The 20,543-nt window shown below is 54.4% G+C and overlaps 1 protein-coding gene across 1 annotated transcript; it reads right to left on the reverse strand.

The window, feature by feature from the left end:
* Nucleotides 1–2,253: 2,253 nt before the first annotated feature.
* DUSP4 (dual specificity phosphatase 4) lies at nucleotides 2,254–19,727 on the reverse strand. The gene is made up of 4 exons (XM_079779416.1): nucleotides 18,814–19,727; nucleotides 8,813–8,958; nucleotides 7,390–7,609; nucleotides 2,254–6,760 (listed from the first exon to the last, which is right to left on the reverse strand). Exons 1-4 carry the CDS (start codon nucleotides 19,220–19,222, stop codon nucleotides 6,375–6,377), a joined length of 1,161 nt encoding a protein of 386 aa, XP_079635542.1. The 5' UTR covers nucleotides 19,223–19,727; the 3' UTR covers nucleotides 2,254–6,374.
* Between the last annotated feature and the right edge of the window lie 816 nt (nucleotides 19,728–20,543).

A 20,543-nucleotide genomic window follows, 5' to 3' on the forward strand; every position in this document is an offset into this window, starting at 1 on the left:
AGCCTCCAGCAATTCGTAATTACAGCCTTGTTTTCTTACCCAGACCTGGTTCCCACAGCGGTTTCCACTCATGTGTCTCGTGTCCAGTAAATTGTTATATTCTGTATTCGCCTGTCAGTCTCTCCATCTGGGGGACAGTCGTTTTCCCTGTGTCCTTACCTCTCTTATACATCCGAGGAGAGTTGACTTTTCAGTCTGTTCAGCCTTTTACATGTTGTTAAGACAGGGTGGCAACTTGCAAGCTGCTTAGCTGCAGAACTGGAAACCCCACACCACAATGACTTTACAATACACCACCAAAGACAGGAGCCATGAAAAGAAGACGTTGATAAGCTGAACTTCATTAAAGTTAAACTTCTGTTCTGTGAAAGACTGGAGAGGATGAGAAGACAAGCCACATACTGGGAGAAAATATTTGCAAAAGACATCTAATGGAGAACTATTATCCAAGATACGCAAAGAACTCTTTAAAACTCAATATTAAAAAAAGAGCAACCCAAGTGAAAAATAGCCCCAAACGTGGACACCTCACCAAAGAAAATAAACAGATAGGGAATAGCAAATGAAAAGATGTTTAATATCATATGTCATCAGAGAAATGCAAATTAAAACAATGAGATGCCGTTACACGCCTATTAGGACCAAACTCTGGAAGATGGACACCACCAAGTGCTGGTGAGGATGTAGAGCAGTGGGAACTCGCATTCATTGCTGGTGGGAATGCACAATGGTACAGCCACTTTGGAAGACAGTTTGGTAGTTTCTTACAAAACTAAACATATATTCTTACTATACAATCCAGCAAGCATGCTTCTTGATATTTGAAAACATGTGTACACAAATATTTGTAGCAGCTTTACTTATAATTGCCAAAACTTGGAAGCAACCAAGATGTCCTTCATTAGGTTAAAGGATAAACTGCTACATCCACACAATGGGATAGTATTCAGTCTAAAAAGAAATGAGCTATCAAGCCAGGAAAAGATGTGGAAAGCCTGGCTGTCGTGGCTCAGTGGTTTGAGCATCAACCTATGAACCAGGAGGTCATGGTTCGATTCCTGGTCAGGGCACATGCCCGGGTTGCGGGCTCGATCCCCAGTGTGGGGCATGCTTCCTTCAAGGCATTGCTTTCATCTTTCCTTTAGACAAATGCTTTTCTGTCAAGTGACCCTTGGAAAATGATTCTCTCTCATCATTTATGTTTCTATCTCTCCCTCTTCCTTCTCTGAAATCAATAAAAAAAAATATTTTTTAAAATTATACTTTTTTTTTTGTCAGATCGGCAACAAATATATATTTTGGTGTGCCATGAGATGAAAATGGTTAAAATTCTGTCCTATATAATAATTCTTAAGCTAAAGAAGAAATAAAAAGTGAATTTTTTTGCTATTTGTAAGTAACTAGAGGCCCGGTGCATGAAATTTGTGCACTGGGGGGGGGGGGTCCCCCTCAGCCGAGCCTGTGCCCTCTCACAGTCCGGGAGCCCTCGGGGGATGTCCGACGGATGGCTTAGGCCTGCGGGGAGTGGGCCTAAGCAATCAGTCGGACATCCTCAGCGCTGCTGCAGAGGCGGGAGAGGCTCCTGCCACTATGCCACCAGCCGTGAGCCTGGCTTCTGGCTGAGTGGCGCACCCCCTGTGGGAGCGCACTGACCACCAGGGGGCAGCTCCTGCGTTGAGCATCTGCCCCTTGGTGGTCAGTGCACATCATAGCGACCCGTCGTTCTGCCATTTGGTCGATTTGCATATTAGCCTTTTATTGTATAGGAATATCAAATACTATGCAGCCATTAAAAAGGGTGAAGCAGAACTGTGTGAGATACGGGCCGTGCATCCTGAAATGGGAAAGCCGGCTGGGATTCCTGTGCATGCATGCGTGCACCACCAGCAGCACAGGAGGGTCTGACTGAGCAAGCAAGCACCTTTGCCCAACGCTATTGCTTTGTGCCTTGGCAGCTCGAGACAGGATGATTCTTCCATTTCCGTGTTCTCCAGAGCCATCCCTAACGTGGGGCAGTAAGAGTAAATGGCTGATCAGACTTAGGGCAGGGAACACCCAGGGGAAACATCCTGGCTGATGCCTCGAATAGTATTCTGTCAGACACATAACTGTATAAAATGCATAAATAAATGTCTCGAAGTCATTATACCAATGTTCCTTTAGGTTACTAAAAATAAAAAGAGCAGAATGTAGTTTGGGGATATGGTGGGGGAATTTTCACTTTTTACTCATGTATTTGTGTTATTTGAATTCTTGGTAGTGAACATCTTATTGGTGTATAATTGACATACCATAAAATTTACCCATTTGAAGCGATTCAGTGATTTTTAGTAAATTTAAGCCGTATACAATCAACCAAAGTGGTGACATAAAGTCAGTGTGGGAACGTTATCCATGGGGAGGGGTGTCCCAGCAGTGGGACTCCCTTCTACGTTCTTGTCACAGCCCTAATCACTTGTGCTTGGGCTGTTTAAGATTGACGTCTGCCATTGAGGAGCCATCCTTATCGCTCCATCCTGTGCTGGGCACAAAGTACATTCTCAGATGAAAGACACTCCCTGTCTCTTATCATTCAATTCTTGGCGGTCTCTCTGCTTAGAGAAATCAGATTGTTGTAGATTTCTATCCGTCTTCTCCTGTCACCATCCTTGAGTGGTGGTCAGGGAGCAGAAGTGGGCTCACTGATTTTCCCAGCCGGCCTCCACCGCAGGTATTGCCAAGTGCACAAGATTGTTAAATAGCCCACATCTTTCCTCCCCCTTCCAAGTCATCATAGCAGCACAGTTTCCAAGGAAAGGATAACCCGAGCCAAAGGTGGTTGAAAATGCATTTATTTTCTGTCAAATGATCTTTTCCAAGCAATAAATAAAAACAGACATGTCGACTTTTCTAAAAAAACAAAACCAAACAAAAAAAATCCCCTACACTATATACATCCTACAGAGATACAAGCATATCAAATGTAGAAATGACATCACTCTGAAAGATGGGGCTATTTACAGAAGTTACAAGTATTGCATTGCTCGGTGGTGAAGAAGCCTCCTCCTGGGATGACTCATAAACTCTAAGGAAGGACAGGTCGCCCCTGTGCTCCTGGGAGGTGGGAGGGGTATCTTCAAAGAGGCGAAACTCTCCATTCATCTTGATAGACAAGGAGACTTCCAAGGAAAAACATCACCATGCAGACACTGTCTTCAGTTCCCTAACAGTACTCCCCAGTTCAGCTTTCAAGCGTGACATGGTAGCCCCTTCAGGTCACATGCCCCTTGAGCTCCTGAGAGAAACCACCTTGACCCTCAGCCAGGCTGGGACTGAAAGTGAGACCAGGCTGAACCAAGCCCCTGGTGGTGGTTTCGTGAGATCAGATATCAAGACTCAACGCCAACAGCACCTGGCCACCCAGAAAGGGGCTCCCCAAACGTGAGTTACACATGGAAAGCGCTTGCAGGGCTTTGAAACATGCCGATGCCTGGGGCCCTCTTCCAGAAATCCTGGCTTAAACTGGTCTGGGATAGCCTGGCAGCAGGGTTTTCTAAGCTCCCCAGCTGATGCAAATGGGCAAGGTAACCACGGCTTTACGGTGGGCTTGGTGGCCAACAGCCCCCTCCCCTCACATTTGAATCAACCATCCCACCTCCCTGTCCACCTTCCAAGGATTTTAAAAATTTCCTCATGGCCTCCCAACCTTGTTGAAACCCATCTGGAATCCACCCGGAAGGAGCGCCTGAGGACAATGGCCTCAGGAGAGGAGGACTGAAGCTGGGCACTCCAGGCCACCTGCTCATGGTGACTTCAGCCAGATCCTGCTCCGCGGAGAAGCCAAGTCCATTCCCCTTAGCGCTCCCTTACTCATGTATGTGTGTTATTTGAATTTGTGGTAGAGAGCATCTTATGGGTTGTATAATTGACATACCACAGAAAACACCCTTACGCCGCACAGATTCTGAAAGGGAACTGGCAGCACTCGTTGGTCTCTACAGAAGATCCAGTCTACTGACTTTTGTAGCCAATAGCACAGCTGATAATCAGCGAAAGTGGCCGTTACAGAAATGCCTCATCACCAGAAACCACTTCATGGGAGGGGATGTCTACTGAAAGTCACTGGCCATTTGGACTGACCCTGTGGTGGTCCAAGTGGCTTCTGATGATGAGAGAACAACCCCAAACCCCCTTTTCCAATCAAGCCAGTTCCCTACTTTATTTCTGAGAGTTTGGGGACTCACACTGTGATCAGAAAATGGCTTTATAAACAGCAGTCTGGCACTGCGCTAGAAGACTCGCATTGCAAAGCGGGGGAAGACCTGCATGGGCTGGTCCCGAGCTCCGACTGTCCATGGGGCTGGGATCGTCCGGGGAAGCAGAATACATAGTTTTTGGCAAATGTATCCTTTCCCTCCCGCCTCAAGCAGCCCTCCTCCAGGCCAAACCAGCGTTGGAATCCTCAGCTTTTTCAGCTGCAGAACCCACCTGACCTCATTTATCACAAAACATGAAGAGACTTCCAGGAATCAAAGAAAAGGTGGGAACCTCCAACTGTGCTGTTTCTGAATAGTTCCATTGTCCAGGAACCCCAGCCCCACCACCCCTCACCCTAACTATTCAGCTGCGCAGCTCCCGGGGAAGGAGGGAATCTCGGGCATCACCACCCAAAGACGGGGCCTGACAAAGGCGGGCCGGATAAGGCCAGCACAGGTTCACGTTCGTGGAAGGAAATCTAAGGAACCGGGTCCTGTCTGGACCGCCAGGCTGAGCAGCTCCTCCCAACACCGCCCTGACACAGGCTGGACGTTATTTCCGGGCGAGCAAGCATGTTCATTTAGATCTAGACTCTCTAAGAACTAAAAAAAAAAAAAAAAAATGCTCTCATTTCTAGACAAGTTTGCAATGACCTCTAATCCGGCACTCCGAAACAACACTGTTCCACAGAACTACAGACGAAGTAACACGTAGCTGTTCCCTCTCCCTCCCCCCAAGCCCCAACCCACAGAAAACGCCCTTCTCCCTCCAGAGCCCTTCCTCCGTTCGGAAGGCCCCTTAACGTGGCATTACTCAAGACAGGATCCTAAAACGGCACCCGAATGCCCTTCACAGGAGCCCACAGCCACCTCCTAAGGCTTAGGACCTAAGCCAAGTGTCTACCCCAACTCCTCCCACGCTGTTGCCATCCTGGACGTCAGGGAGACCTGAACTGTGGTGTCCGCTCCCCTTTTTATTCAAAAGCGGGCCTTTGGAAACCTTCACCTAAACCAGGAATTTAAACTCGTTGGTTGTCCTTCACCCCAAGGAAACCCCCCAACATGAAAATCTCCGACGTCCATATGCAAAGGAGAAAAGGTGGTGTCCCCACTGACAGAAGGACTCATTTCCGGTGTGTCTCTAGTTGGCCGGTTTCCCCAAGGGCCTAGGGCAAGCTGAACTGCACCCAGCGTGTCTAGAGCACCTGATAGGATATGGCATTTGTCGCAGATGGTCTGCAAGTCCGCAGGCAGGTCGAGGAGAAGAACGCCCCCACCTGCCGAACTGAACTATTGAGCATCCGAGAGAAAAGGCTGTGCTGTTTGTGGTTTGAAGTCATTCGGTGTCCGCGTGCCCAGGAACCAGCTTGGCAAGCTGTTAAAACGTGGTCCCTCCTTTCTTCCTCCTCCACGGCGCCCTGCCTGCCGCTCAGCGCCAGTCCAGGCGGATCAGATGCGAGCCTGGCCGCCCTCGGGGTGCCCCTGACCTCCTGGCCGCCGTGACGTCAGCCGCCTAGTGTGCCCGCTGTGACGTCACATAAGCATATCCCACAGTCACTGTACTTAGATTCTCGCGGAAGTTCTTAATAAATACTTTTATTATTAAGCATGATTATTCACCTGTTTGTGACTTAGAAGGGAAAGCCATGTCCTCAAAGTCTCCTTTTAAAAAAAAAAAATCCCTGTAACCTCAACAACAAAAAGGGCCGAGCACACAGAACCAGGCACTTCGGGCAAACTTTTCTTCTTGTCCCTCCGCCCCCCGCCCCCGCCCTTGAATGAAACTGCGTGGGCACATCTGCCAGGACCTGTGGATTTCCTAACTTCAAGCCTTACTGCTTAAAAAAATGAGGTAAGAAATTCCCGTCTGCAACGTCACACGGACACACACACCACGCCGAGGTCTTGCCCGCCCGCGAGGCAGCGTTATTGCTGGGAGTTGGAGGGCTCCGTTTGTGGGCCGTTAACAGGTATGCACAGTCCTTATTGCCATCCGGCGGCCCGGTGGTCGGCCGAGGAGACGTGATGGAAGGGACCTGGTGGCCTGTCGTCCCCCCCGGCTGGTCAGTCCCACCTGGCCGCCCCCGTGGCCCCCACCGGTCGCTGAAGGCCCCTGGTTTGGGGGCTCCCCGCGCGGCCCTAGCAGCTGGGGGAGGTGGTGATGGGGCTGTGCAGGTAGGGCAGGCTGCTGGGCGCCGCGTGCACGCCCACCGACACCGGGAAGCTGAAGACGAACTGCGAGGTGGGCGTGGGGGCGGCCTTGCCGCGCTCGCACCGGGGCCCCGACGGGCTGGCGGCCTCCGCGGCGCAGGACGTGGCCAGCACCTGCGACTCGAACTGCAGCAGCTGCCCCATGAAGCTGAAGTTGGGCGAGATGATGCTGCGCCGCTGCTTGACGAACTCGAAGGCCTCCTCCAGCCTCACGCGCTTCTTCATCATCAGGTAGGCGAGGCAGATGGTGGCCGAGCGCGAGATGCCCGCCTGGCAGTGCACCAGCACGCGCCCGCGGCACTCCTTCACGGCGTCTGCGGGGGGCGGGCGGGTCAGTCCCACTTCCACCTGAGCCGTCCCCATTCCACCCCAAACTTCCTGCCCCGAATGCCTAGGCTGGTGGCCTGACCAGCAGTGGGGGTGGGAGGCGGGGAGAGGGGGCTGGACAGGTGTCAGAGGATGGGGCACTCCCATGGAAGGAGGGCAGGGGGGACCCCTACGGGAAGGGGCTGTAGGATCCCCACCATGCTAGGCTGTTTTTGAGACAACCAAACCCATGCATTAAAAGTTTGGAAAAGACACGTGCTAAAAACACCAATACATTCAAGGATTTCTGTCCTCTTGCAGAAATAAAAATAACGACTCATTTCTCCCTTTCTTTGTCCCCCTCCCCATCCCAGGAGCCTTATCAGCAATACACCTGGAGACATGGAAGGCAAAGGCCATTGGCTCTGCAGCTAACAGCATGGGGGTAGGATCGGGTTTTCCATCCCTGCCCAACACACCAGGCAACCGGCAGGCCTTCCTATGGGGGGGCGGGGAGGGGGCAGACTACACCCTGGGAACCACCTCCCAACCCCTCCTTCCCCCCCACGAGTTACAAATGGTCCCTACCACCCTGCCCACCCGGCCTTGGACCCAGTCCCCGCCAGGGCCGGCCTACCGATGTACTCGATGGCTTCCATGAACCAGGAGCTGATGTCGGCCTTGTGGTTGTCCTCCACGGGGATGCACTTGTACTGATAGAGTCCTTCGAAGTGGTTTGGGCAGTCAGAGGAGACGTTCAGCAGGGCCGTGATCCCCAGGGCGTCCAGCATGTCCCTCCGGGCAGCGTGATAGGCACTGCCGAGGTAGAGGAAGGGGAGGATCTCCACCGGACCCCCCTGCACCAGAGAGGGAAGACAGGCCCCCACATCATGAGTGCCAAGCAGACGGGGAGAGGGCTGGGGTGCTGGGGACAGGGAGCGGGGCTTTCACAGGCCCTGGGGAGAATGCCTGGACACAGCCCTTCGAGGCGTCCCCTCGTCCTGAGGAGGCTCCTGAAGGGAGCGGTGGCCCAGTGGGACTCCTCTGGCTTTTCCGCTGCCCTCGGCAGAGAAGCCAGGACTGGAAAGCCTCGTTCAAGCAGCCTCCCCCGTGACAGAGGGGGAGACAGGCACACTGCTGGCTTGTCCACCGTTTGTGACTTTAAGAGCTTACACCTGCCCATCACCCAGCTATCTGTTGGGCGGTGTAGGGACTTCTTAGGTTGGATACTTCTTCACTTGTTACGTCAAAAATAGGTGCCATGCCGGCCTCACAGACAAGAGGAGGGATCTTGGCAAAATTGGGTAACCTTGGCTTCAATGAAGGACGATTTCCTGAGCAACCTGAGATTTGGGGAGCAGGGTTGCTGGGCTCCGTAAGTTCACCCCTCCCCATCTACATGAAAAGGGCTGGAAGGGGTGGGCTTGTGAGAAATGGAATGGCTTACGCTGGTTCTCTTGGGGGAGAGCTGGCTGGCCATTTATGTCATTTACAATGGGGACAGCCTGAGTGTTCTGGACCGGGGTGGGGTCCACAGGCCAATCCTTCAAAGAAGGGTGTTCCCTCAGCTTCCTGCAGGGCTGGTCACAGGTCCAGCCTCAGCAGCCTCCTCGTTTGTCTGCACGTAACTCTAGAGGCTAATCAGGGAGTTAGGACTTTTTAAATGTTGTTGCTAACCCTCACCCGAGGATATTTTTCCATTGATTTTTTAGAGATTGGAAGGGAGAGGGAGAGACAGAGAGAAACATCGATGTGAGAGACACATCAATTGGTTGCCTCCTGCACGCACCCCGACCAGGGCTGGGGAACCTGCAACCAAAACACATGCCCTTGACCGGAATGGAACCCAGGACCCTTCAGTCCGCGGGCCGACGCTCTATCCACTGAGCCAAACCCGCTAGGGCAGGAGGTATGTCTTTCTGTTTTTTTTCTTAAGTTAGGGGAATAAGTGAGGGAAGAGGAAGAATTCTAAGGAATAACCTATTCCTAACCTACCTTACAACCCCTCCCAATATCCAAAGCCCCTGAAAGCAGAACTCTGAAAAGAAGCCCCCACACACCTGGTCGTGCAATGGGGTTCCACAGGAGCTGCAGCCCAGGTCCAAGGACTCGGCCGTGCTGGGGGGCACTGCAGGCGGGATGGCTGCCAGGGCCTTGGTTTTGGAACAGAATTCTGGATACTCGGAGGAAAACCTCTCATAGCCACCTGTGAGGAGAAAGAAGTTCAGGTTAATGGGGTCACTAAGCCAGCGGGAAACCACAAAGAACTTGAGTCCTATCCCTGCACTGAGTGAGGAGAGCTGTCTCTGCATTCACCACTGGGTGGCGCTGTGGGCCCAGAGATAATGGCCCTTTTTGTTGTTGAGGTTACAGGGATTTTTTTTCTAAAGGAGTCTTTGAGGAACATGGCTTTCCCTTCTAAGTCACAAACAGGTGAATAATCATGCTTAATAATAAAAGTATTTATTAAGAATTTCCGCGAGAATCTAAATACAGTGACTGTGGAATATGCTTATGTGATGTCACAGCGGGCACACTAGGCGGCTGACGTCACGGTGGCTGACGTCACAGCGGCCAGGAGGTCAGCCTTTTCCAGAGATGCTGAGTCCTCGTTCAGCCAGGACGGTAAGCTTTCCCGGTCTTGGTTTGGGATCCAGACACACAGAGGAAGATGTGCAGGGGGCATGCAGAAGGGACTCTTGCCAAAGGAGCTCCTTAGGGTGATGACAGGTGTGGAAGAGGCCAAGGCGACTGCGATTGTCCATAAGCACAAGAAACCTGCAAAGACGTCTGTCGTTCCCCAGCTTTAGCCCTTCCTTTGGAGAGCTTCAGTCGGGGGAGGAGGAAAAAGGTTACCCTGGCACGAGCCCTTCTAGATCTCGGCAGCAGAGCAGATGCCAGTCGCCCAGCCTTGCAAACAGCTGCTCCGTCGACAAGGGGCCAAAACAAGAGGAAATGGGCTTAAACCTAAATAAACCCCTCTTGCTACACACACAGGTTTGGGGCACGGGAGGATTTCCTGACCTGAGAGTTGCTAAGCCCTGGGATGGTTATCTGTGAGATCACCTTCCGGGGAAGGGAGATCTTTTCATTGAAAAGAGAGAAACGTGTGGAATGGTGTCAGGGCCACGCAGAAAGGCCTGGCTGGGCGGAGGCAGGCAGGAAGCCACTCCGAGACGAGAAACGCTCAGCCTCCACCCGGGTCCTGTGGCCTCTGGACCTGGCTCTGCAGTGACCCACCATCTGCTGTCAATGGGCGGCCCTGCTCGTGTTGGCACTTTGCCGTTTCTGTCGGACCAAAGATGGGTTGTAAATGAATTCAATAGATGAAGGGGATGAAAACTTGGTGGTTGTAAGATAAATGAGGCCTGGGATGTAATGCACAGCTGAGTGACGATAGCTACTAATATTGTATTGCATATTTGAAAGTTGCTAAGAAACTAGGCCTTAAAGTTCCCATCACAAGAAAAAAAAATGTTAAACCCTAGACAGTGACAGATGGTAAGTAGGCTTATTGTGGTGATCATTTACCAATATAGTCAGTATCAAATCATGTTTTACACCTGAAACTAATGTTGTATGTCAATTATATCTAAAATTTTTTTTAACCCATCAACTTACTTTAAAATAATTCAGTAGGAACAACTGAATTATCAGGCACGTTGTGGAACAACTATTGTAATGGATCCCTTCAACTGATGGTCACGTGTGTAGCTAGTACCTTTAAATCTTGGTGACTAAGTGACATGGTGCCACTGTTCCCCGTAACATTCATCGTAATCTTCCAATATGCCGACATGTGATGGTTAGTCAATTTCTCGCCCAGGATTCCAGCCCTAGAAGCTGCTTCCGAAAGGAAGGGACATGATTCTTTGCCACATCCTAAGGCTTACAGAAACCGGGCATGCATTTCTTCCTCTCTGACCGGAGGCTCTGCTCCCCTCACTCCCTCCCTCCCTCCCTCCCTCCCTCACCGGGATATAAATGGCCATCTCTCCAGTCACAGGCACCTGCTCCTGCTGAGTCATAATGACCAGCCTCCCTGGACAGACAACCTGCAGAGGGGCCCACCCGTGGTGCCAGTTTCAGCGGTTGGTTGGCTCAGCGGTGACCTCAGCACAGGGCTGCTCTCCCTCCCATTATCACCCCCCTCTGTCCCCTCTTTTCCTTATAACGCTGCCCACACTGCTGCCCCCCCAAACATCTGGGATGGGAAACCGTATAAATGCTTCCTCCCCTTCAGAGAAAGTAGAAAGGGAAATGGGTCAGTCAAAAGACCATACTGAACACCTATAAAAAGTCAGCACGTGGCTCAGCGGCGTGGCTCAGTGGTTGAGTGTAGACCTATGAACCAGGAGGTCACGGTTCAATTCCCGGTCGGGGCACATGCCTGGGTTGCAGGCTCCATTCCCAGTGTGGGGCGGGCAGGAGGCAGCTGATCAAGGATTCTCTCTCCTCATTGATGTTCCTCTCTCTCTTTCCCTCTCCCTTCCCTTCCTCTCTGAAATCAATAAAATTGTATCTTTAAAAAATAATATTAAATAAAATGTTAAGAAGTCATCACGTGTGACTCTGTATACTTCTGGAGGGTTTGAAAATTTCCAAATAAAATGACCCTTGTGTTTATTATGGAATCTGAGCTATTAAAACACATCCCCCCCCCACCAAAGAAATGTAAGGAATGAGTGGTGCCTTCCAGAAGCTCGTCACCAGGACAGACAGACAGCGGGACCCACCCAAGAGCGAATGGTGGAGTCACAGGCGTGCCAGGAGTGCCAGGGCCAGGCTCCAGGGTCACAGAGAGGAGCACCCTGAGGGCAGCTTAGGGCAAGGAGCCTCGAGTGGTTGGAAGAATGTTCCTCCCGCCTTAGCCAGTTATGCTCAGTAGAGTGTCCCGGGTTCAATTCGGGTCCAAACGGGTCAAGGGCACATGGCCAAGGTTGCGGGCTCCATCCCCAGTAGAGGGCGTGCAGGAGGCAGCCGATCAATGCTTCTCTCTCATCATTGAAGTTTCTATCTCTCTTTCCCTCTCCTTTCCTCTCTGAAACCAATAAAAATATATTTTAAAAAAAGAACGTTCTTCCCACTGCTGAGAAGGTACAAGAAGGGCACCAGACAGCTCTGGAGGGGACACAGCCTCTGCGGTCAGACTCGCGGGCCTGGGGCCGGCACTCGGCCGCTCTGAGCTGCTGCCTCATCCATACAACGTGACGGAACACCCACACCAGCAGTCCTTGGAGGACGGACTGGGACGGCCCGTGCGCGCCTGGCCTCGGGGAGACGCATAAGGAAGGTTCCTTTCTGGGCACCTGCAAGGGGACCCCAGCCTTTGGGCCACCTGCTCCTCCTGGGCTTCACTGTGTTTTCCAGTTGGAGCCTTCAGACCCCACACTTAGGCAGCAGAAGGAAGGTGCCGCACTTCTGAGCTGGAGCCCTTCCGGGCCTGGGACATCCGCTGCCTCTCAGTCTCCATCAACCGGGAGGCACAGAGAACCCGGGTCAGAGGCTGACCCCGGGGGTGTGGCAGGTGGGGGGACAAGACAGGGGTGACCCAGAGGCCAGACCCGAAATGGTCAGGAAAAGACACTATTAGAACAGAACAGAAAAACGCTGGAAAGTCAGTGCCCTCTGGCGGACCTTTCAAGAACAAGCAGAAAGGGACTTCAGAGAAGAAGCAGGTCAGCCGGAGGGACAGGAGCACAGAAGGAAGGTCACATCGGTGATGGCAGCAGCAATGAAAGGGGTTTCCATTCCAGAGCTGTGGCTTTTGGGGGTCCGGCTGGTTGTTACAAAGGAGTGCCTTCTGCGGGGGGGGGGGGGGGGGGCGCAGTGGCTGCCCTCGGGCCAGAAGCATGCAGGTGAGTGGGGTCCATGGAATCATGCAAGTTAGGAACCTCCAAGTCTACCCTACAAGGCCACATCGCAGGAAGTCGCCTCTGGGTATCAGATCCGTGCTAATTAAAATGATGGCACTCCTGAGAGGAAATGCTCGCCATGCCAGGCTCTTCCCATACGGGTGTCCAGCCAGCGGCCCTTGAGGAAGGTGTGACTAGTTCCAATTTTACAGAAGAGGAAGCTGAGGTGCGGGGCAGCCCCAGGTAAGGGCACGGCCAGCATTCATTCAGCCCACGGGTCTCAAAGGCGGCTTCTAACCAGCCGTCTGGAGCCCACCCTGCTGCTCGCCCAGCTCTGCCTTCCTGGTGGTCCTCCCCCAGGGCACGGCCTGCTTGCGGGTTGCAACATGCAAAGACAGTTTTCATGCAAAACCTCCCGGGCAGAACACTGCTGACATTTCACCGAACCCCACTTCTTTCCAGTGCTTTCCTACCTCCAGGCTGTCATTAGGAGCTGTGACCAGCATTTTAAACTTAACGAAATAAAATAGAAACTCCTGAAATGCATTGGCATTTAAAGACGCTGTCATTTCATGGCACTCTGGTTTCTGGTGTGTCTGTATCCCTGTACTGGGTCAGGACGGGAATGGAAATGAATTTACTGTGGGGGTGGGGGGGCTCAAAAGATGCTCCCAGGCTCCCCAGTGCCTCCCCTCCACACTCCCAAATCCATGCAAACACCAGAGCCACAGCCCTGTAAGAGCTCCATTTTAAATCACCAAGTTTTATCCAGATCTTATGAGAAGAAGGCTTATTCCAACGGGACACTGCGGGCTGGGCTGGATCCCATGCCTCCTGCAGGTGCGCAAACAGAGGGCAGGGTGCAGGCGCCAGTGGCAGTGTGAGCAAGCACCTTCCCTCCTAACCCTTGTATTCCCACCCTCAGAACGGAAGGGTTTCAGACTATATCACCTCTAAATTCCCCAGTGGCCACAATTTACTTATGTGCAAACAACAAACTGACATGATGTGCTCAAGATCTGCATTGTTATCTTAAAACAATTTCATTGCTGATTCCACCTGCTTTTTCTACGCCCTATTAAATGCCATCCCATAATATACTCTGACTCATTTTGACCTGTTTCTCCCGTGTTCTTATTTAATAATATGCGTTCTAGTCTTAAAGTTCTGATTTTCTCATCTTACGTTTAAAACTGGACTGTTTGGCGGGGAGGGGGGATATATAATTTCTCAGCCAACTTCATTCAGGAACATTTCTAGTTCAACTCTATGCTCTCCTTTTTCTCACACACTCGCACAGCAATGCCCTTTTCGGAGTTTACTGACAATGATGGCCAGCTGGCCTCCCGTCCATGCAGGGCTGGGAGGGTATGTGTAGGAAGCTTCGGAAAGGGCAGGCTGATGCCGTGCTGATCCCATCATCATAACAGGACCCTTAATGGGGTCTGTGATGGCAAAGACTGGCCCTGGTGGTGACCCGGGGTCACCAATGTTCATGTGGCTGCTGCTTTCCCCCGTACACTCAGCACATCACCCGTTCACAGTCAGGGCCGTGGCCTGGCCCTCCAGAGACATCATATCAATACAAGGCATATGTTGCCAGCAAGAAAGCCTGAGGTCATTTGAAGGTCATTTGGCTTTGAGCACTTCCCGTGAGGTGGGTGTGGACTCAGTAAGCACCCACAGAACGCTGAGCTGTTTTCAGTTATTAAATTGTGCTTAAGTGGGCTTCTCACCACAAGCCTGCCTGTCCTGGGAGGACAGCTGGCTGACACCTAAGGCCCCCCTCGGCTGGATCTTGTCTGCAAGTCCTTCCCAGTCCTGTTTTGTCTGCTGGGTTCAGCAAGCCGGCTTCCGTTCCAGAGTGAACTTTCCTTCCTGTCAAACTTCCTCTTTGTTAGGCGGACACTGCCTCCCAGTAAGGAGGCCAGCTATCTGGTTTCAGAGGTCCTGCCTTTTTAAAGAAATGTCGTGGCTCCTTGAAAAAGGCCGCCCTCCTCTCTCCATCCGTGCAGCCCATCTTGGTGGATGCCGCCCAGCTCACTTCTAAGCATCAGGGACAAGCCCAAGAGAGCTGTGACGGGCTTAGTAAGGATGATGTTTTCACGCTCAATTTACAGGGACACACTGTCTGTAGTTACTTTTGTGTTGGAAGCATCCAGTTCAAATGATGCAAAAAGTAGTGAGTTTGCTTCATTCGAAGTAACTCTGTAACAAATTACAATAGGGAGTAGAACTTATCTTTAGGGCCTACTTTTCTTTCTTTTTTTTTTTTAATTCTAACAATGCTTGGCTGTCACAAGCACTGTCTTATCTGTAAGGAGAAAAGCCAGTCTCTTTGGGTGGAAGAGGTGTGCGACCTCACTCAGCATCCTCTTCCCCTCCTCCCCCCGCCCTCCATTGGGGCTCTGCTGTTAACCTCCTGGAGACCTGAGATGGGCTGGACAAATGGGGACAGAGTGAGACAAGGCAGAAGACAGCACCAGAGTTACGTTACCAGGGCTGCTGGCTGAGCCCCATCAGTCCCCCAAACCATGTCTTTTGCCCTCGGTGGCTGTTTTCTACAGAAAGTGTGATGTCGGCCTCTGAATGGTTGGTCAAGACTGGGGCCCGTGGGGCCCATGAGTTCCAACCGGGAGTGAAAAGCCGGAATATCTCTGGTGGATCCTCTTACTTTCTCAGCTTTTATATCAGAACCTGAAGAACTCACAACGGTCATGGGCTGAGATGAATTTTAGACAGGAAAAGGGAAAGATAATGTTTTCATACCTGGAATCTTCTGCATAACCGACTGATTTGTTATTTGGGGAAGATGGTAGGTAAGCAATGACTTCGATTAGGGTAAAAAAAAATTCTCTTTTTGTCTTTCTCTAATGACCAAGGTGTGTGGGGGGGGGGGGTGGCGGGGGGCGGGGGGGGGGGGAGTGTCTAAAACCCTAATCCAAGGATTTATGAAGGAAAAGGGGATTTGAAAGGAGAAGTGTATTATAATAAAAGCTGAAAAACTGAAACTTCTAAACTGTCCCTAAAAATGCCTCATAGGATTTTAAATAAACTTAGCTTTTTAAAAAAGTTTACCCCAATGGGAATTTTACTTGGGGAAAAAAAAAAAAGACCAGAAAAATGTAGTGATTTGGGTTATTGCTTTTAGCAAAACTTGGCAGCATGTTATTGGTATTAAGTAAAGTTTACTCCCAACTCTGAATTCGTACCTGTGGTATTAGTTATGAACCACCTGCAACTGCAGGGTCAAAGAGACAGAAATAGAAAAATCAACATTTTAAACGGAATTATAATTGGTAGAACTAGCTAGCCTTTGGCCAGGAAGGATAATACAACTTCTGAACAAACCCTGCTGTTTTCATTGTCCCTCCAGATGGCGGCCACCAACAACTGGGTGACTGGCTTAATGTCTAACCACGTGTACTCCACACCCGCCACCACACGTGAAGCGAGACACACAGAAAGGCCCATGGGCTGCAAAACAAAATGAGCTGCAGGAACCAAATGGCCCAACCCCTAATCAATCCAGGTATTGACTAAAGATCACCTAAGGCTGCTTTCCGATGTTTCCCTTGACTGAGCTCCCTACCCCACCCCACAACCCGCATGGCCTCCACTCCGCTGCCTTCAGCTGGGGGTGCAGGGGGCATCCATTGCTTTCCTCCCCGACACCGCACCTTCCCCAGGCGTGTGGGAGCAGACGCTGCCCAATTTCTTTCTGTCCTCGGGGTGAAAGCCTTTTCCATGAAAAGGCAAGGAGAAGGAAGAGGAACTGTGTTCAGAGGGCCTCCGCTTAGCACATATATGACAATAAGCTCAGTGAACCAGATTAGGACCCAGGTAACAACCTCCAAGGCAGCCTGCCAGCGCCACAGAACCACCTGGAAGAGCCGGGCCACCCCGAGAATGTCAGGCTCGGCTGCCAAAGGCAGGCTTCCTCTGCTCCGGCCGCCCAGGCCCCTCCTGGCTGCGCCCATGACCTGCTCCTGAAGAGACAAGTTGAACCTGAGACCCAGGCCCAGACACTCTCCATCTCAGGGGGAGTCCGTGGACCTTGGGATGCATAGGGTCGTCCTCCCGGCCGCACCAGCTCGGACCACAGGAGGCAGTGCAGGCCTGGGAGGCAACAGCCCTCGGAACGCTGCTTTCCAGCGGGCCGGGCACCTCGCCAACCGCCAGGGGACTGTCATTTCACCCAGAAGCTCCGGTCCTACCCAGTCTGTACAGGAGCATTTGCCTCGTGCGGAGTGGCTGGTCTGATCTGGCTCTGGGCTCTCCCGATGGGGTTTGGGGGACCCAGGGAGGTGCCGCAAGCCAGAGGGGGGAAACTTTAAAAATATGCTTCCCTCCCTGGGCGGGGGGGCCTAAGTGTCTGCGCGCCCGCCCGGAAGCCCAAGGGCCGAGGTCCCCAGCTGCCGCTCTGGGGCGGTCCCCTCGGGATTTCTTCCAGGAAGAAAAATAAAACAAAACGAACTCAGACTCCACGTGGGTCTGCCCTCCCCCCGAGAAGGGTTCTGGGTTCAGAAGCCCCCGCGGGAGGCACGCGCTGCGGCTCTAAATCAGGAGGAACCCCAGGGCAGCGCAGCAAGCAGAACACCCGTCCATACCCGGCCACGCGAAGGGACCTTCGTCCCAAAAGCAATTTCTCGTATTGTTCCCTCCAGCGCCCACACGGACGGTCTACCCAGGACCTGCACTGGACACAGCGCCGCGCGCGGTCCCTGCGGTGCCGGCCCCTTCCTGGCACTTTCTCCTAAAGCGCTTTGAGAAGAGGGGAGGAGGACTGGGCTCCCCCGGAGGTGCAAAAGGCAGCCTCCCACAGAAAGAAAAAATCAGCAAAATCGCCGGAGTGGTTCAGCCACAGGTCAACGGCAGCGTTTCCCCGGCAGCTGACAGGTCAAATGGCCAGGAAACAACTGCCGAGAACAAAGCCCCCCGCTGTGCACCAGGGCCAGCCCGGCCCGTCGCCACCGGGCAGTTCTGCGGAGCCTTTTGGACGGGGCGGTGGGGAGAGGTTTCCGCCCTCCTCCCCCCACCATCGCCCTTCCTCCCGGGTGAGCGGGTCGGGAGAGGAAAGGAAAGGAGGGAGGAGGCGAGCGGCGCCGGCAGGAGGAACCGAGCGGCTCTTTGAAGGCTGGAGTCCGAGACGCCTCCCGGCTGGGGCAGCGGGGACCGGACGGGGCGGAAGAATGCGCGGAATGCGGCGGCCGGAGGCTGGGGCGCATCGCGGCCAGGGACGCCCTCACTCCCCGCGCCCCGCGGCTCCTCCCGCGCCAGGGCCAACGGGGCCGGCGGCCCGGCCGGGAGCGCAGGTGCGGCCAGCGCACCTTCCCCTCCCGCTACTTGGACGGCATGAAGTCGGAAACCGACTTCCAGCTTTGACAAGACTCTCCTCCCCAAAGAGTTTCACCGGGGTTCCCTTCCATCACGCACGCCTTCCCTCGGATCCTCCGGAATGGTGTCTGAACAAAAGGTCGCACTTCTCCGCTGCCTGAGTATTTAGGAGGCACTGTCCCGCCTGGCGTTCCCCAAACACTCTCTCCTCCCGCCTCCCGCCTCCCGCGCCGGCGGGGCCTGGGTCTAGCTCGGCACGGGAGGAGTTGACCCCCTTCCGGGAGGTACTCGGAGCTGGGCGGCAGCGGGGGGAGACACCGATCGCTCCACGCAATGTCCGCACCCCGATCTTCCCTGTGCATTTCCGAAGGGCAGGTTTCCGATGGAACTGGCGCCCACCGTCCTGCACCCTTTCCTCGCCTCTTGGGTTCTCGGGGTCGGACCTCAGTCCAGGGCCTGGGCACGCCAAACGAACAGGCCTAACCTGCCCCCACCCGCACGGTGACCCTTAGGAGCACTTCCCTGGGAGGTGAGCAAACGCGGAAGGGGCGCTTCGCCCGCGAGGCCAGACCGTTAATGAGCGTAAACAAACGCACAACCGCCTGGAAGGGTGCGGAATTGCAGGTGACGGAGGAAACGCGCCCTCGCCGTCCTGAGGACTTCTGGAGCGCGCACTGCTTGCGGGCGCCCCCAAACCCGGGCAGCCCCGTGCACACCGGGACGCACAAAGGAGTTCGCGGGGATCCCCGCCGCCACGAGTCCCTCAGGGCACTCGCCCCCCCCCCCCACCCCACCCCGGCCACTCAGACGCAGGCCGCCCAGCCCCGACACACCGCCCTTCGAGCTCGCACCCCGGCGCCCGCGTTTACCTTTGAGCAGGCAGATGTCGGTGCGCTCGGCGTTACGGCGCAGCGCCTGCACGACCAGCGACACAGTGCTGTCCTCGCGGAGGCTCTCGGCGCGCGGGCTGCGCTCGTCGTAGACGATGACGGCCGAATAGAGGCCGGACCGCAGGCGGGAGCGCACCTCCTCCTCGGCGGGCAGGATCTGCTCCAAGCTCACGGAGCCTTTGGCCCGCCGGCGCACGATGGTGTTGCAGCGCACGTTGACCGAGCCTCGGATGTAGCCCGCGCTGTGCGCCAGGAACGGTCGGCAGTCCAGCAGCAGGCACTTGCCGCCGCTCAGCAGCCCCAGGGCGCCGCCGCCGTTCTCGTCCCGGTTCATCAGCCTTTTGAGCACGCTGCAGTCCATCTCCCGCAGCTCCTCCACCGTCACCATGGTGGCCGGGAACCGGGGCCGCGGGCACACAAGGAGGCGAAGAACAGCCGGGACAGCTGGGCTGCAGGAAGGGGCGGGCGAGGGCTAAAGGAGGGCGCGTGCCAAAGTGGCCAGAAACTTGGCCCCCAGGGATTCGCACAGGAGACCGTCTTGTCCCCAGTATCCTTCCTTCCGCAGTCTCGCAATCACACAAGTCCGAGCGGCCTCGGGCACCAGGCAGCACCGCGCGGTGCGAGGGGGAGGCGACGGTGGAGGGGACGGTGTTGACGGGAGCGGGCCGAGGGCTCCCTTCTGTTGTGGCCTCTTTGTATGTTGCCCGCTGTGCCTCTCCTGCCGCCGCCGGCGCCGCCGCTCGCCCGCCGCACCCCAGGAGCAGCCGGAGCTCGGCGCGCTGCCCCAGCCAGAGTTTCCTCCTCGGCTTAGAGATTTATTAATGCTCCTCAGCTCTCCCCCGGGAGAGGGCAGATTCGGTACTACCTGGCGAAGCCCCGCCTCTTTCCATTCGGGGCCTCCCGCCTCCCGCCCCCAGCTCGGGCTCCCCGCCCCCTCCCCGCCCCCTCCGCCTCGCCGGCCTCTCCTCCCGCCCCCTCCCTTGCGCGTGAATGGAAGTGCGGGCCGCTCGCGCTCAGTCACGAGGCCGCGACGTCACAAAGAGCGGAGTAAACAGGCCGCCGGGCGCTAGTCGCCAGGCCCATTCATAAAACCCGGACCGAGAGGAAGAGGGAGGAGGCCTCCGACCCGCAGGCAGGCTGCGCGCCGGGACTTTGTGAATGGAGCGCGGCGGCGCTTCTCGCAGTCAGCCTGCCGGCGCGGGCCTCCGCCACCCGCGATCCACCCAGGGCGAGTGGCGGTGCAGGCTCTCCACCCGGGCGGCGGCGTTGGGCACGGAGAAAGTAGCCGGCTGAGAACCCGGCCTAACGGAGGCTAGGGATCGGTTTTGATCCTCTTTACCTCCTTGCTCCTCCCCCTCCCCCCGCTCCCCCGCCCCGAGCCTCGCTAGCCTCCTTCCCGGCAGCGAAGCTTAGTGGGGACCATCGCGATGCCGCTGTCCGCCCGACAGGGCCTGGGACCTCTTCGCCCCAGACTGACGGAGTGCGTCGGGCCCGGCTAGCCGTTTTTTTCGAGTGCGATTCCTCTGACGTTAGCTTATGCATTTAGTGTGATCGATTTTCATCCTGAGCCATTAAATCAGCTTTATAGCTTCCCGAGGACGTGGGCAAGCCCCAACTTAGAAGATGAAAGAAAAATCCCTCCCGCCCCGAAGTCCAGTAATGGGAGCGGAGTGTCGGGTCAGTTGCTTTCCGATCCAGAGGGAGGCATT

Source organism: Cnephaeus nilssonii, assembly GCF_951640355.1.
Source record: "Cnephaeus nilssonii genome assembly, chromosome: 8".
In the NCBI taxonomy this organism is placed as follows: Eukaryota; Metazoa; Chordata; class Mammalia; order Chiroptera; family Vespertilionidae; genus Cnephaeus; species Cnephaeus nilssonii.